This window comes from Chiloscyllium punctatum, chromosome 41 (genome assembly GCF_047496795.1).
Source record: "Chiloscyllium punctatum isolate Juve2018m chromosome 41, sChiPun1.3, whole genome shotgun sequence".
In the NCBI taxonomy this organism is placed as follows: Eukaryota; Metazoa; Chordata; class Chondrichthyes; order Orectolobiformes; family Hemiscylliidae; genus Chiloscyllium; species Chiloscyllium punctatum.
The window spans coordinates 21024152-21038924 of NC_092779.1; the positions used below are offsets into that span (position 1 = coordinate 21024152).

General features: G+C 38.2%; 1 protein-coding gene across 5 annotated transcripts in view; it reads left to right on the forward strand.

The window, feature by feature from the left end:
- Positions 1-14773, forward strand: part of exoc2 (exocyst complex component 2) — a 308570-nt gene that overhangs the window by 197552 nt on the left and 96245 nt on the right. For all 5 annotated transcript variants that reach the window (XM_072560529.1, XM_072560533.1, XM_072560532.1 and 2 more), the window contains 4 exons: positions 1012-1092; positions 3591-3650; positions 6345-6406; positions 7955-8030. In XM_072560529.1, coding sequence (XP_072416630.1) covers positions 1012-1092; positions 3591-3650; positions 6345-6406; positions 7955-8030 — 279 coding nt within the window. The remainder of the gene's footprint in view (positions 1-1011; positions 1093-3590; positions 3651-6344; positions 6407-7954; positions 8031-14773) is intronic.

Sequence of the window (14773 nt, forward strand, 5' to 3'; positions counted from 1 at the left end):
AAAGCATCTGTACCACACATTCTCTTGTGTTTTCTCAGCTTCCTCCTTTTGTCAATTTCAGTCACTGGTTACATGAATGTGACAACTCAACTGAATACCATTAAGTTAATTTTTCTATTAAATTGTTGACCCACATATTTTGTTGAGGCTTTTGTAGAACTTATTTCGCAAGGATTGTACATATTGTATTAAATTGGTTTTCCTCAAAAATACATTCATTACTGATTTATTCAATATTGTTGTGATTAAAGTTATATTTTATTGTATTATATTAAAATTGTCTAAGTATTTATGTCTGTTAATTGTCACTTAGACACACAAAATTATGCAAAAAGTATAGCTAGATCCTGATGTCTTTGTTAATGTGATGCAATAATTTGTTCATCGTTATTCTGTGTACTGACATTAAATAAGACTGAGAGATGATTTTTGCACAGAAATAGCAATATTGGAGGGGAATGAGTGTATTGCCTAAGACAATCTGAAATTTTTAGCAAAACCGTTGACAGAAATAACTTGGAAGCATAGGCAATTTTGTGTTCAGTAAAAAATATAGGTATTGTTAAAAGATCCGTGAAGGTATGATTTTTGTTGTAACTTAATGTCAAGTAAAAATAGTCCCATCACACGCTATAACCTGGATTTTAGAGAGCCCAGATTACAGCAGCAAAACACATCAAAAGCGTTTTTCCCCACTTTTATATGTAGTCTTTTTAAAAAAAAAATAAAAACAGTCAATATTTTATATAATTTATTTTGGTTTCGTGATTTTAGGAGCAGTTTAAGTATAAAGGTAAATTCAGGATTTTAGCTCCAAAGTCTATTGGTTTCAGTGGTGAAATGTCGAGGCTAGATTATTTTAAAATGTAGATAAATTGTTAGCCTGATATTCCAATAAGATTCAGAAGTATTTTGAGCTACCTTTTAACCTCTTAATAGTTAATAATTTGTCTCTTAAATTTAAGACATTGTAATGTTTAAATGATGAAAATCTGTGCATTTTTTTTCCAGCCTGCTCAATTTGAACATCATGTTGTGCAAACTCTACAGAGTCTTAAAGAAACCATAGATTGCAAACCTGGAGAAACCAATGTAAGTCGTGCAGTTCTGAATTACGTTTTATGCTTTGATGAGTAATTTCCCTTTAGTATTTTCAAAATAATGAAGCATACCTGGAGAAATCCCTTGAGAAATACCTTGTCATTTTTCATATTACTTTTTCATATTACTATAGATTGGTAAGAATATAGGACCTGGCATTCTAAACCTGAGTGATAGAGGAGGTAGCTATGGAGATAGCATTGTTAATCATCCAAAATTCTGTAAATTCTAGAATGATACCTACAAATTGGAAGATAAAAAATGTCACCTCATAATTTATGAAGGGAGGGAGACAGAAAATGGGCAACTAAAGACTTGTTTACCTTACATCGGTATTTGGGAAAATGCTAAAATCTCTTATAATACACGTGATAAATGAATATTTAGATATTTATTTCATTGGGCATAGTCAGCATAGTTTTCTGAATTGAAAATCACGTTTGAACCTTATGGCATCCAGAACCGTACGCAATACAATAGCTGAGATCTAATGAGTATCTAATGAGTTCTTCATATCATCCCTGTAAGAATGTTTTAAGGATATTACTAACCGAAGTAATAAAAGTAATGATTTGGAGATGTCGGTGTTGGACTGGGGTGTATAAAGTTAAAAATCTCACAACACCAGGTTATAGTCCAACAGGTTTAATTGGAAGCAGTAGCTTTCGGAGCGCTGATCCTTCATCAGATAGATGGTTGTGGAGTACACAATTGTAAGACACAGAATTTATAGCAAAAGTTTACAGTGATGTAACTGAACTTCTACATTGAAAAATACCTTGATTGTTTGTTAAGTCTCTCATCTGTTAGAAGTGAAACTAACATGGTCATTCTAACAGATGAGAGATTAACAAACAATAGAGGTATTTTTCAGTGTATAATTTCAGTTACATCATACTGTAAACTTTTGCTTTAAATTCTGTGTCTTTTATCACTTTGAGTACAGGCGTAGTAAAGTGTTAATTCAATTATATAAAACCTTCATTGGACTGCACATAAATACTGTGTGCAGTTTGGTTCCTTTACTTGAAGAACAAAATTATTGCCATGGTGAAAGTGCAATGAAGATGCGCCAGAAATTGTACAATGGTAGATAGAGAAAAGGTGAAACTTATTGCACTTTCTGTAATCTGAAATTCAAATTTTTTGACATGCACATATACAAACTTAATGAATGAAGTCAGTTTTAAAAATAAAATACCGTCTTATTAGGGGATCAGCCTGGTTTCAGTGAGGAATGATCACGCAAGGTATAACTTTTTAAAAAAAATGCCAGCTTGATGAATCAACAGCACAGGTCTACAACTATGCTAAATAGTGAAAGCATCATGACATAGCTAAATGACCCCACAACCACTGAATCAGGTCAAAGATCTGCAGGTTTGGCATATGCAATTGTGAACATTTGCAGACAATTGAGCACTAATGCGGAGATTAGTGACTTTCTAGACTCCCGACGGGGCCCAGCATAGTAACACAAAAGACAAGGCCAAAGGACTTTCAACCATCTTCAACAAAATGTGCTGAATGAAAGATCCATCCCAATCTGAAATGGACTGCAGCAGTTTAAGAACGCAGCTTTAAACCACTTAGTCAAGGGCAATTACGGACAGACAATAAGTGCTGACCCAGCTAGTCAAGCCAGCATCCCACGAATGAATAAAAAAACCCTTCTCCTTAAGCCCCCAGCATCACAGGGACTAGTCTTCAATTTGATTCACTCCACATGACACTGACAAACATTAACAGTTGTGGGTCACAGCAACATCCTGAATATAGTGCTGAAGATGTGCTTGAAAGCTAGTTAGGCCCCAAAGTATATTATTCCAATACAACTACAGCACTAATGTATACCTAACAAAATGGAAAATTGATTAGGTATGTTTTCAACAAAATGTATAAGAAAGCAGAATTTGACTAATTATCAGCTCTGTAGGAAAATATAGAAGCATTAGGAAAGGTCACAAATTTATATTTGAACTTGGAATGTTGGGGAGTTGTATGGGTGCATCTGACTCAATATGTATATGACCTTTCGAATTAATATGTTTGCTGACACCAACGATCCCATGACTCTGTATGCTTCTCGCCAATTTATTTCCAAATGTGCAACATTGAAAATTGTTTTTAACATTTAAAATAAAAATCCTGCTCAATTAATACTTTATTTATGTAACATAATTTTTTTAATGATTAGGTATTTATGTATTTCTCACTTTATTTATATATATTTGAGATAACAATGTTGTGCACATGCTTCTGGCTGTCAGCAAGCACAGCTGTAATTTAATGTAACAGGTTAGTACTTGACAGGTAACATGGTCAACACTAATAGTCTCATGTAGATTAGTTTTGACCTCATTTGTTAACCAGTTGTTTAAGCTTGCATTTGTTTGGTGGTGTGCACAATGCATTTTGTCATGTGATGGATACAAAATTTTCAATGTCATACATAGAAAGTAATTACTGCTGTGAATTTTCAATTACAGATATTTCAACATGAAAAGAACCAGCAACATGTATATGAACTCTCCATTAACATTATGAAGGTGAGTAGATGTTAGAAATGTTTGAACTCTTCAGATACAGAATTATTTAAGCTTTAGAAGGTGTGCTTTTTATCCATCCCTCCAGCATCTCTGATACTCTCACCGCCATCTAATCTATTTGGAAATTTTATGTGTAACTTAATCTTTTATATTTCTTTTCTTTGCTTACTTTCACTGTTAGATTGTAGAAATGTTTAAAAATAGCTAAGTAAATGATATCTTTTCATATTGGATTCATTGTCTGAATTTTCCAATTTTATGAATTATTTGCATATATTACCAATGTTATGTTAGTTCAATGTTAGAAAATAAAAACCAAGTCTGCGGCTAAGTGCTGTATAATGCTACGTTTTAGTTAGGGAAAGTTATTTGAAGGACTTTAATTCCAACCCCAGCAACATCTTTGTAAATCTTTTCTGCATCCTTTCAAGTTTAACAGCATCTTTATGGTCTTCCTGCTATTGGAAAGATGTTGTTAAACTTGAAAGAGTGCACAAAAGATTTACAAGGATGTCGCTGGTGTTGGAAGGTTTGAGCTAGTCCCACCTGCCTGCATTTGGCCCATAACCCTCTACACCTTTCCCCATTCGTGTGTCTTTCCAAATGTCTTATAAATGTTTAACTGTATCTGCAACTACGACTTCCTCTGGCAGTTCATTCCACATATGAACCACTCTCTTTGTGGAGAAGGTTTCCCCTCGGGTGCCTTTTAACTCTTTCCCCTCTCAGCTTAAACCTATGCCCTGTAATTTTGAGCTCCCTATCCTCAGGAAAAGACCTTTGCTATACACCTTATCCCATGCCTCTCATGATGTTATAAACCTCTGTAAGGTCCATAAGACCATAAGACATAGGAGTGGAAGTAAGGCCATTCGGCCCATCGAGTCCACTCCGCCATTCAATCATGGCTGATGCGCATTTCAGCTCCACTTACCAGCATTCTCCCCATAGCCCTTAATTCCTCTAGACAACAAGAACCTATCAATCTCGGCCTTGAAGACATTTAGCGTCCCGGCTTCCACTGCACTCCGTGGCAATGAATTCCACAGGCCCACCACTCTCTGGCTGAAGAAATGTCTCCGCATTTCCGTTCTGAAATGACCCCCTCTAATTCTAAGGCTGTGTCCACGGGTCCTAGTCTCCTCGCCTAACATAAACACTTTCCTAGCATCCACCTTTTCAAAGCCATGTATTATTTTGTACGTCTCTATTAGATCTCCCCTTAATCTTCTAAACTCCAGCGAATACAATCCCAGTATCCTCAGCCGTTCCTCATATGCTAGACCTGTCATTCCAGGGATCATCCATGTGAATCTCCGCTGGACACGTTCCAGTGCCAGTATGTCCTTCCTGAGGTGTGGGGACCAAAACTGGACACAGTACTCCAAATGGGGCCTAACCAGAGCTTTATAAAGTCTTAGTAGTACATCTCTGCTTTTATATTCCAACCCTCTTGAGATAAGAGACAACATTGCATTCGCTTTCTTAATCACAGACTCAACCTGCATGTTTACCTTTAGAGAATCCTGGACTAGCACTCCCAGATCCCTTTGTGCTTTGGCTTTATTAATTTTCTCACCATTTAGAAAGTAGTCCATGCTTTTATTCTTTTTGCCAAAGTGCAAGACCTCGCACTTGCTCACGTTAAATTCCATCAGCCATTTCCTGGACCACTCTCCCAACCTGTCTAGATCCTTCTGTAGCCTCCCCACTTCCTCAGTACTACCTGCCTGTCCACCTAACTTCGTATCGTCGGCAAACTTCGCTAGAACGCCCCCGGTTCCGTCATCCAAATCATTAATATATAACGCGAATAGCTGTGGCCCCAGCACCGAACCCTGCGGGACACCGCTCGTCACCGGCTGCCATTCTGAAAAAGAACCTTTTATCCCAACTCTCTGCCTTCTGTTAGACAGCCAATCCTCAATCCATCCCAGCAGCTCACCTCGAACACCATGGGCCCTCACCTTGCTCAGCAGCCTCCCGTGTGGTCACCTGTCAATTACCTCTTGCTCCAGGGAAAGCAGTCTTTATAATTCAAACCCTCCATTCTCAGCACATTCAAGTAAATCTCTTCTGAACCCTCTCTAACTTATTAGTATCCTTGTATTAGGGCAGCCAGAACTAGACCAGAAGAGGTCTCACCAATGTTCTGTAAAACCTCAACGTGACTTTGCAACTCATCATCTAAGAAGTGGGTTTAACCAAGATGAGTTTCTCTCCATAGATTATTTGAACCTTTATTATCTTGCAATAGCTACTGAAGACAATTTAATAAAGTACCTGAAATATCAAAACAGCAACTGGTATAACTGTTCAGTTTTCATTTTTAACAATTCTGCATTTGTGTAACAATGCAGCATTACTTATGTACACACATATATGTACACATAATATAGACATCTATATTACTACTGACAAATATTGATTTTTAACTAGAACACATCTTTAAAAATAATAATTGAAATGCATGTAGAAACTAATGAGTATTTATCCAAAATTAAAATCCAGCATGTTAAGGTTGAGAAACACCAGTGTCTGCAATTAATTTTTAAGAGAACAATGGGTTGTTCTTCATAACCCAAAAGGGGCTAATTGTTTACGGAAGAATGACAAGTTGAATCAGATTCATACTATGAGAACACAAAGTAATAGTTTAATATGTGCATAATGTGATTTGTTTTTATCCTAAAGACATTTATTGATTCATTGGAGTACCTGAGTACTAAAGCTGATGGTGATTTGGACAGTATGCAGTAAGTATAGTAATACTTGGATATATTTTCAATTTGTTTTTGCTTTCCATACTTCAGTCAAAAATGCATTATTTATGTAAGTTTACAAATTTGCTGTAAATAATTAACAACAGAATTGTTATTCTATTGAGAATAGTTGTGACCATTACATTTTTAAAAAACATACAATCAAGATACTGTTTTCATTTGAAACTTGAGACGTTCCAGAACAGAGCTGTACTTTTGGAGGTCCTATAATTCAGAGAAGATGTTGCTTAGGAGCCTTATCTGCCACTTCAAGTGTGTGTAATAAAAGGTCCTTACTATTACTCTGAGGAAAGGGGAGTTCTTCTCTGTTGACTTGGGCGACCTTTATCCTTCACCTATTACTTGACTATATTCTTGTACTGCTGGTTGTGAATGTTAATGTGTAGACTGGTGCCGTGTTTCCAGTTACCATTTGTGACTGCACTTCAAAGTACTTGACTGGTTGTACCGCACTGCAAGATGTCCTGAGATTATGCACATTCTTTCTTGCCTATTTTCAAAAAATGTTCCTGACTTCTTTATCAAAATACAGACAAGGATGAAAAGTGTAATATTTAGAAATTTTCTGTGATAATTATAGGATCATCATTCAAATAAAAAATCCTGTTTTCAAGCAATTTATCTATTTGAATAAAATCTGAAGAGCCCACAAGTTGTCCACAATAATTTTTACATATTGCATATATTTAGAAAAACAAATAGCTTGTTATAAAACAATGCAGCAGAATGTTTTCTTTCCTCGATTGAAAGTACTGTCATCAGTCAATTTCCCCTCCTTAAAAATGCAAGTTCATCTTCTCTGTTCCTTGTAAACTAAGTGTGCTTTCAATCTCCCTTTCTTCTCCAAAGACTTTGTTTGGATTTTCAGCTCCCAAATCCATGCCTGTTTTTTCCTACAGTCAATGTTTAAGCCTTGTCAAACGGTTGTTTACCCTGCCACAGCATTTGGTCTGTTAAAGCCTTAACACGTTTGACACTACCATCACTGTCCAAGGCCTGTCTTCCATTATTCTGCTGAGTGGTACTGACTATTTGATTATGCTTGTGTGTATCAGATTGCAGCTAGAGCATCTCCATGAATAACTCTCTTCTCATATTCACTGTTGCCTTTTGGTGTTCATGAAGTATCTAATACTGATCCCTCCTTTGCATGCTAACGGACGGCAATATCATCCAAAAACATAAGATTACCTTTATGTATATGAAGATGATATACAGATGTATCTTCCACTCAACTCTGTACTCTTTGCTTTCTCTTGTCAGACTGCTTGTTTACCATACACTGTAGACCAGTTAATGATTAGTTCAGCATGATTGCTGTGCCAATACTCCGTTCTTTTGACTGGAGCAAGTAGAATTAGGGAGACTTAGGTGATTTTTGAAAAGTGGCGATGTTGATTCTCTCCACTATTTCTACACACCCTGCCAGCAAATTCTGTAATGTGTAGTTCAACAGGGAAATGCAAAACTTTTGTGATAGTTTTAATTCTAAAAGATTAAACGTGTTTCTGCTCTTTTTAGCCTTTCTGGCCTGTCTGTGGATATGTCTTCCCCAGATTTACTTGCAAGCATTCTTGAAAACTTCAGTCCAACTCCTGTAAGTACTGAAATAGTTCACTCCATTCATTTGTAAAAATAATATTTATCTTAATTTTTAAAATATTTTACAAGAATTTGGACCACTCTTGGTTTGGGAGTTTTAAGGGGTAATTTAAACTGATTTGAATCTCGTGGGCAGAGGTATACTGGTGTACTCTTAAGTAATTGTTCAGCATCCAGAGTTTTTTTCCTTAATAGGAAGTGTTACAGAAATTATGATTCCTAGCCTATTTCAGATTAAGATCTGCCAAGTAAAAGATAGCATGTATAATTTTGCTTTTTATAGTGAAAATACTTTGATTTTCTTATGCACTTGGAGTATTCCAGTTGAATATAAAGTTTTTAAATCTGTCTTCTTTACACTGTTGGCTTTGTGCACAAATTTGGGTGAGTACTTATGGTGGAATCTAACAGCTCATTAAACCACCTGATTATTGCATTGTTAAGTGTTGTATTTTAGTACAAGATTTGCAAGGGATTGCAGCATTAGCAGCAGCTCTTGTTTTCAAGATTCTTTAAAGTAGTTAAAAGAATTATTTTAAAAATATTAGAAAGCATTTTCAGATGATGGATTTTGCTTTATTCTTCTTTGTCTACTAATAAATTTTCAGTCAAAAACTTGGAAAAGAAAACTCAGATATTCATTTACATAGCTATTTCACTTAGGTATCTCAGATTTAATGGTCTGTTCAGGATGCTTAAAGGGTGGGAAGATGCATTTGGTGGTGGCATCACACTGAAAATGGTGTAGGGTGATCTGTAAATACAACAGAAGGTAGATGTGGTGTAAGATAAGGAACAAGGGGAACCCAGTTGTGGTTATTGTAAGAATAGAAAGGGCTAAGAGAAGTAATCTATGGAATAGATGATATACAGTCCTGGGCCTTATTAATCACAGTGAGGGAAATATTCTGTTGAGGAAAGAACAAATCTTACCTAAAGTACTGAAATGGCAATTTCGAGTGTAACAATAGACACAACATTGAAGACCAAACTGACAGAACACAGTCTCTCTTGCGCCGCCACCCCCTCGCATGACATCCACCCCCCTCCTCGCTGGCAGGACTGCTCTCTCTCGCGCTCTCTCTCGCGAGACCTCACACTCTTTCTCGCTGGTGAGACCCACCCCTCTCTCTCACTGGCAAAAACTCCCCCTCTCCCTTGCTGGCGCCCTTTCTTGCTGGTGCATCTCTCTCTCTCGCTCACTGGTGTGACCCCCCCCCCCCCACTCTCTCTCTTGCTGGAGCAATGCCCCCCCCCCCTCACTGGCACGATCCCCTTCTTTCTCACTGACGCAAGCGACTCTCTCCCTCGCTGGCGAGACCCTATCATTGGCACGACCACTCCTCCCTCTCTCGCTGGCACGACCCCTTCTCTCTCTCAGTGGCGCGACACCCCTCTCTCCCTTCCTGGCACGACCCCCCCCCCCCCCCCCCTTCCCTGTCTGTCGCGCTCTCCCTCTCTGTCACACGCTCAGTCTCACTCTCCCCCTCCCTCTGTCGTGCACCTCCCTCTGTCTCACTCTGTATCTATCTCTCTCACACAGTGTCTATGTCTCTCTGTCATAGAGTCATGGAAACAGATTCTTCAGTCCAATTCATCCATGCCCATCAGTTATCCTAATGTCATCTACTCCCATTTGCCAGCACTTGGCCCGTACCCTTCTGAACTTTTCCTATTCATATATACATCCAAATGCCTTTAAATGCTGCAATTTTACCAGCCTCCACCACTTCCTCTGGCAGCTTATTCCATACAGGCACCGCCCTCTGTGAAAAAGTTGACCCTTTGGTCCCTATATGTTTCCCCCTCTGACCCTAAACCTATGCCCTCTAGTTCTATACGACCCACCCAAAGGGAAAGACCTTTTCTATTTATCCTATCCATGCCCTTCATGATTTTATAAGCTTCCATAAGGCCGCCCCTCAGCCTTCAACACTCCAGAGAAAACAGCCCCAGCCTAATCAGCCCCTCCCTGTAGCTCAAATCATCCAACCCTGGCAACATCTTTGTAAATCTTTTTTGAACACCTTCAAGTTTCACAACATTCTTCTGATAGGAAGGAAGCCAGAGTTGCATGCAATATTCCAAAAGTGGCTTAACCAACGTTTTGTACAGCCACAACATGACCTCCCAATTCCTATACTCAATACTCTGACCAATAAAGGAAAGCACACAAAACGCCGCCTTCACTAACCTATCTATCTGCGAGTCTACTTTCAAGGAATATGAACCTGCACTCCAAGGTCTTTTTGTTCAGGACTTTACCTTAAGTGTATATGTCTTGCTCTGATTTGCTTTTCCAAAATGCAGCTCTTCTCATTTATCTAAATTAAACTGTATCTGTCACTCCTTAGCCCATTGGCCCACCAGGTCAAGATCCCATTGTACTCTGAGGTAATCTCCTTCGCTGTCTGCTGTACCTCCAATTTTAGTGTCATCTGCAAAGTTACTAAGCATACCGCTTGTTTCTTTCTGTCGCTGTCTTTCACTGTGTCTGTCTCTCCTTTTGTTATGAAGATGTGGGTGTACTGTACCTTTAAGAGAGTTAAAAGCTGGTGGAGCTACCGGACAGCAGCAAGTGTTCTCAATAAGGTAACAATGTAATGCTTGGTCAAAAACTAAATTAGCTGGTCGCTTGAAAGCGACAAAACAGATTCAAATTAGGCCAATCAGTTTAAATTATACCTCAAAAAAAAACCAAATTCCAATCAGGTTTGAGTTGAGTATATTGACAATCTTAAAAAGCCAATGGAACAATCTGATGCTTCGGTAGCATAAGACCAGGGAAAATTGAACAGTTGCGAGGAGAACTGCCCAGTTACCAACATGTAAGAAGACTGCCTGAAAAATAGCTCTTTTAAAAGCTACCTTTATCAGTCAGTAACCTGTGAAGCAGAAATCCCTAAGAAGCTGAAAAGAAGACTGGAATTCAGAGAAAATGAAAGCTGCCTAGTTTTGAGATAAGAAGTTTTGTTTTGTAAATCTTAATCGGGAGTTTTATTGGATTGGTATTATAGAAGGAAAGGTAAAAGATAGGTTAGAGGAAGGAATTGTAAATAGTTGTTAATTAATTATTCTCTGTTATACTTGAAGCAATAAAGTTGTTTGTTTTTAGTTTAAATAATTCTTGGCCTCTCGAATTTTCACAGATTACTGCATGGGATAAATCTTTTCTGTGCTGCTGGTTTTAAGTTAAGCAGGAGGGTTTATCCCATGTTGTAACACTTTCTCTCTTTCTCTCTGTCTGTCTCTGTTTTTCTCTCTCTCTCTCTCTCTCTCTCTCTCTCAAACCCTTTGTGTGTGTGTCTCTTTCGACACTCTAGTATCTGGGATCAGGTACAGCAAACACGATTATTTCTACAGAGTTCTAATAGAACGAAGACAGCTGACAAATTATTCTTTATCTTTCTTTTACATCATTCAGTTATTTTTAGTATTACAGGAAAGTGCATTCTGTCCAATCAGTAGTGAATATAGAAGTGAGTAAACCAGGATAACAGCTTGAGCTTATGAACGGTGGTGATGGCTTCTGCAGCAGCCTTCATCCTCCACATTAATCCCCCTTCGTACACAATGCTTCTAAGATTTGTTATCATTTGCAATTTTGAAGTGTGACGTATGCACTAATGTCTAGATCATTAACATACATCAGGAAAAGCAGTAGTCCTAAAACTGATGTCTTGCAAACTCCTTTCTACAAACCAAAAGACATCTATTTATCACTAATTGCTTAAATATATATTGTGACTTTTGTTTTTGTTCTGTGAGCTTTAACTTAATATTTATGTTTTATCAAACAATTTTAGGAAGTCCAGATAAATCACATTTCCCTCATCTGTTACCTCTTCAAAAGAAATCCCACAAGTTAATTAAACGTGATTTTTTTCCTTAATATATTTATGCAAGTATTCAAATTAAGTTACATTTGTCCATATAACTAGTTCTTTTGGTTTGAATTACCTTGGCACGTTTTTTGAACAAAGATGTAATATTTGTAATTCTCTCGTCTTCTAGCAATGCAAGTCTAAGGAAGAATTATGGCCAATGCTCTCTCAATTTCCACTCTTGTCTTTCTGCCAGTCCCCGTGGATGCAATCAATTCTGGTGCCTTATCAACTTTAAGTAGAGATTATATCCTCTTCATCAATTTTAAACTCTTTAGTTGTGAATTGCCTCCTTTTCCACCAGGCCCTGAGGGCAACTTCTTTTTGGTTAAAATCAGATGCAAAGTATTAATTTAATACCTCCATTATGCTCTCTGCTCCATGTGTAAATCTTTTTTTGTTCTTAAGTAGCCTTTCCTGTCCTTTTATCCCCCTTTATTATTTATATGCCTATGTAAACTTTGGAATTCCCTTTTATGCAGTGTCTTTCCATGCTTTCTCCTTTTATGGTCTCAGCTGATGTTATAACTGGACAAATCAAATTTCAGGCTGATAGATCATTTTGTATTGATATGAAATGCTGCAAAATTGGTTTTAACAATAAAGCATGTCTATGCCAATGAAGATAAAATAGAACTAACCAAATTATTTCTACATAAAGTTAAATATCTCAAACTACATGGTAAAATAATGTATGGCACGGTGGCTCTGTGGTTAGCCTCTCAGCACCCGGCACCCAGATTCCATTTCAACCTTGGGTGACCATCTTGTATAGAATTTGCACATTCTCCCCATTTCTGCATGGAAGTTTCTTTCACCTGGTGCTCCAGTTTCGTTCCACAGTCCAAAGATGTACAGGTTAGGTAGATTGGCCATGCTAAAATTGTCTATGGTGTCCAGGAATCTGTAGCCAAAGTGGATTAGCCATATGAAATGGGAGGTTCTGGGGATGAGGTAAGGGCTGGGCATTTTAGGGATTTTATGGATACAATACCATTAATCCTAAACTAACCTTTTTACAGTACTCAAACGACAGAGATAATTCTCTTCTGTATTACATCTATAAGGTCTAATGTAACTAATTAATCCGCTAGCCTCTTCTTTCAGTCTTCATACAATTGAGATTAGATATTTTCAGTTTCAAATATGCCTCCATATTTTAATCAAACACTTTTTTCACTTGGAGCTTACAAACTAAGCTTCTTAGGCTGTAGTGACTTATTTCTTGACAATTCTAAATTTATTTTGTTGTTATCACATACTGAGACAGTGAAAAGTGTCGTTTTGCATGTTATACAGGGAGATCATGCCATACAATATGCATCTGGGTAACAAAATGAGTGCAGAATACAGAATAACAGCCACAGAGAAGGTGCGGAGAGAGAAAACAGAATTAACATTTGAAAAGTGTGTTCAACAATCTAATATCAGTAGGGAGGAAACTTTTCTTAGATCAGTTTGTATGTATATTTAAACTTTTATATTTCCTGCCTGAAGGAAGAGGGTGGGAGGGTCTTTGATCATGTTGGATGATTTTATGAGGCAGCAGGTAGTATAGGTGGAGTCGCTGGATGGAAGACTGATTTGCTTGAGGACTGGGCTGTGCTCATGACTCTCTGCAGTTTCTTGTAGTCTTGCGAAGGGCAGTTGCCATACTGTGCTGTGATACATCCAGACAGGATACTTTGTATGGGGCGTCTATTAAAATTGGTAAGAGTCCTTGCAGACTTGCCAAATTTTCTTAACCTTCTGAGGAAGTAGAGATGTTGTGAACTGAAAACAAGAAATGCTGGAAATTGCAGCAGGTTAGACAGCATCCATGGAGAGAGAGCTTCAGCACTGAGTCATCTAGACTTGAAACAGAAGCTTGCTCTCTCTCCATGGATGCTGTCTGACCCACTGTGATTTCCAGCATTTATTTTCAGTACAAATTACAGCATCTGTAGTAATTTGCTCCCAAGTAGTGATATTGTGCTTTCTTGACTATTGCCTCAACATGGATGCACCAAGGCGGAACATTGGTGATCATCATTCCTGGGAATTTGACTGTCTTGACTATCCCTATCACAGCACCATTGATGCAGGGCCATGCACTCCACTCTGTTCCCTGAAATCAATGACCAGCTCCTGCATTTTGCTGACAATGGAGAGATTGTTGTCTTTACACTATGCCAGAAGCACTCATCACTTTCCTATATTCTGTTTGAGATTCAACCAATAACGGTGGTGTCATCAACAAACTTGTAAATTGAGTTAGAGCTGAATTTGGCCATGCTGTCGTGAGTGTATAAGGTGTATAGTAGGGGGCTGAGTACACAACCATTTGGAGCTCCAGTGTTGAGGATTATGGTGGAGAAAATGTTGTCGCCTATCCTTACTGATTTGCCTTTGGGTCAGGAAGTCAAGGATCCAGTTACAGAGAGGGGAGCCAAGACCGAGGTCTCAAAGTTTAAGGATGAGTTTCCTTGTAATTATGGTGTTGAAAGCGAAACTGTAGTCAATAAGTAAGAGCTGATGTAGGTATCCTTGTATTCCAAATGTTCCAAGGAAGCGTGTAGGGCCCGGGAGATGGAGTCTGCTGCAGACCTGTTCTGCCAGTAGGCAAATTGCAACGGATTAAGGCACTTTGATAGGCTGGAGTTGATGTCCGTCATGACTACCTGTCAAAGCACTGCATAGTTACGGAGGTTACAGCCACTGAATGGTAGTCATTGAAGCCCACTGCATGATTTTTCTTTGGCACTGTGATGGTGGTCGTCTTGAAGGAGGTGGGGCCTTCAGATCATAGTAAGAAAAGGTCAAAGATGTCAGCCAATACTTCTACCATCTTGTCTGCACAGGATCTGAGCATATG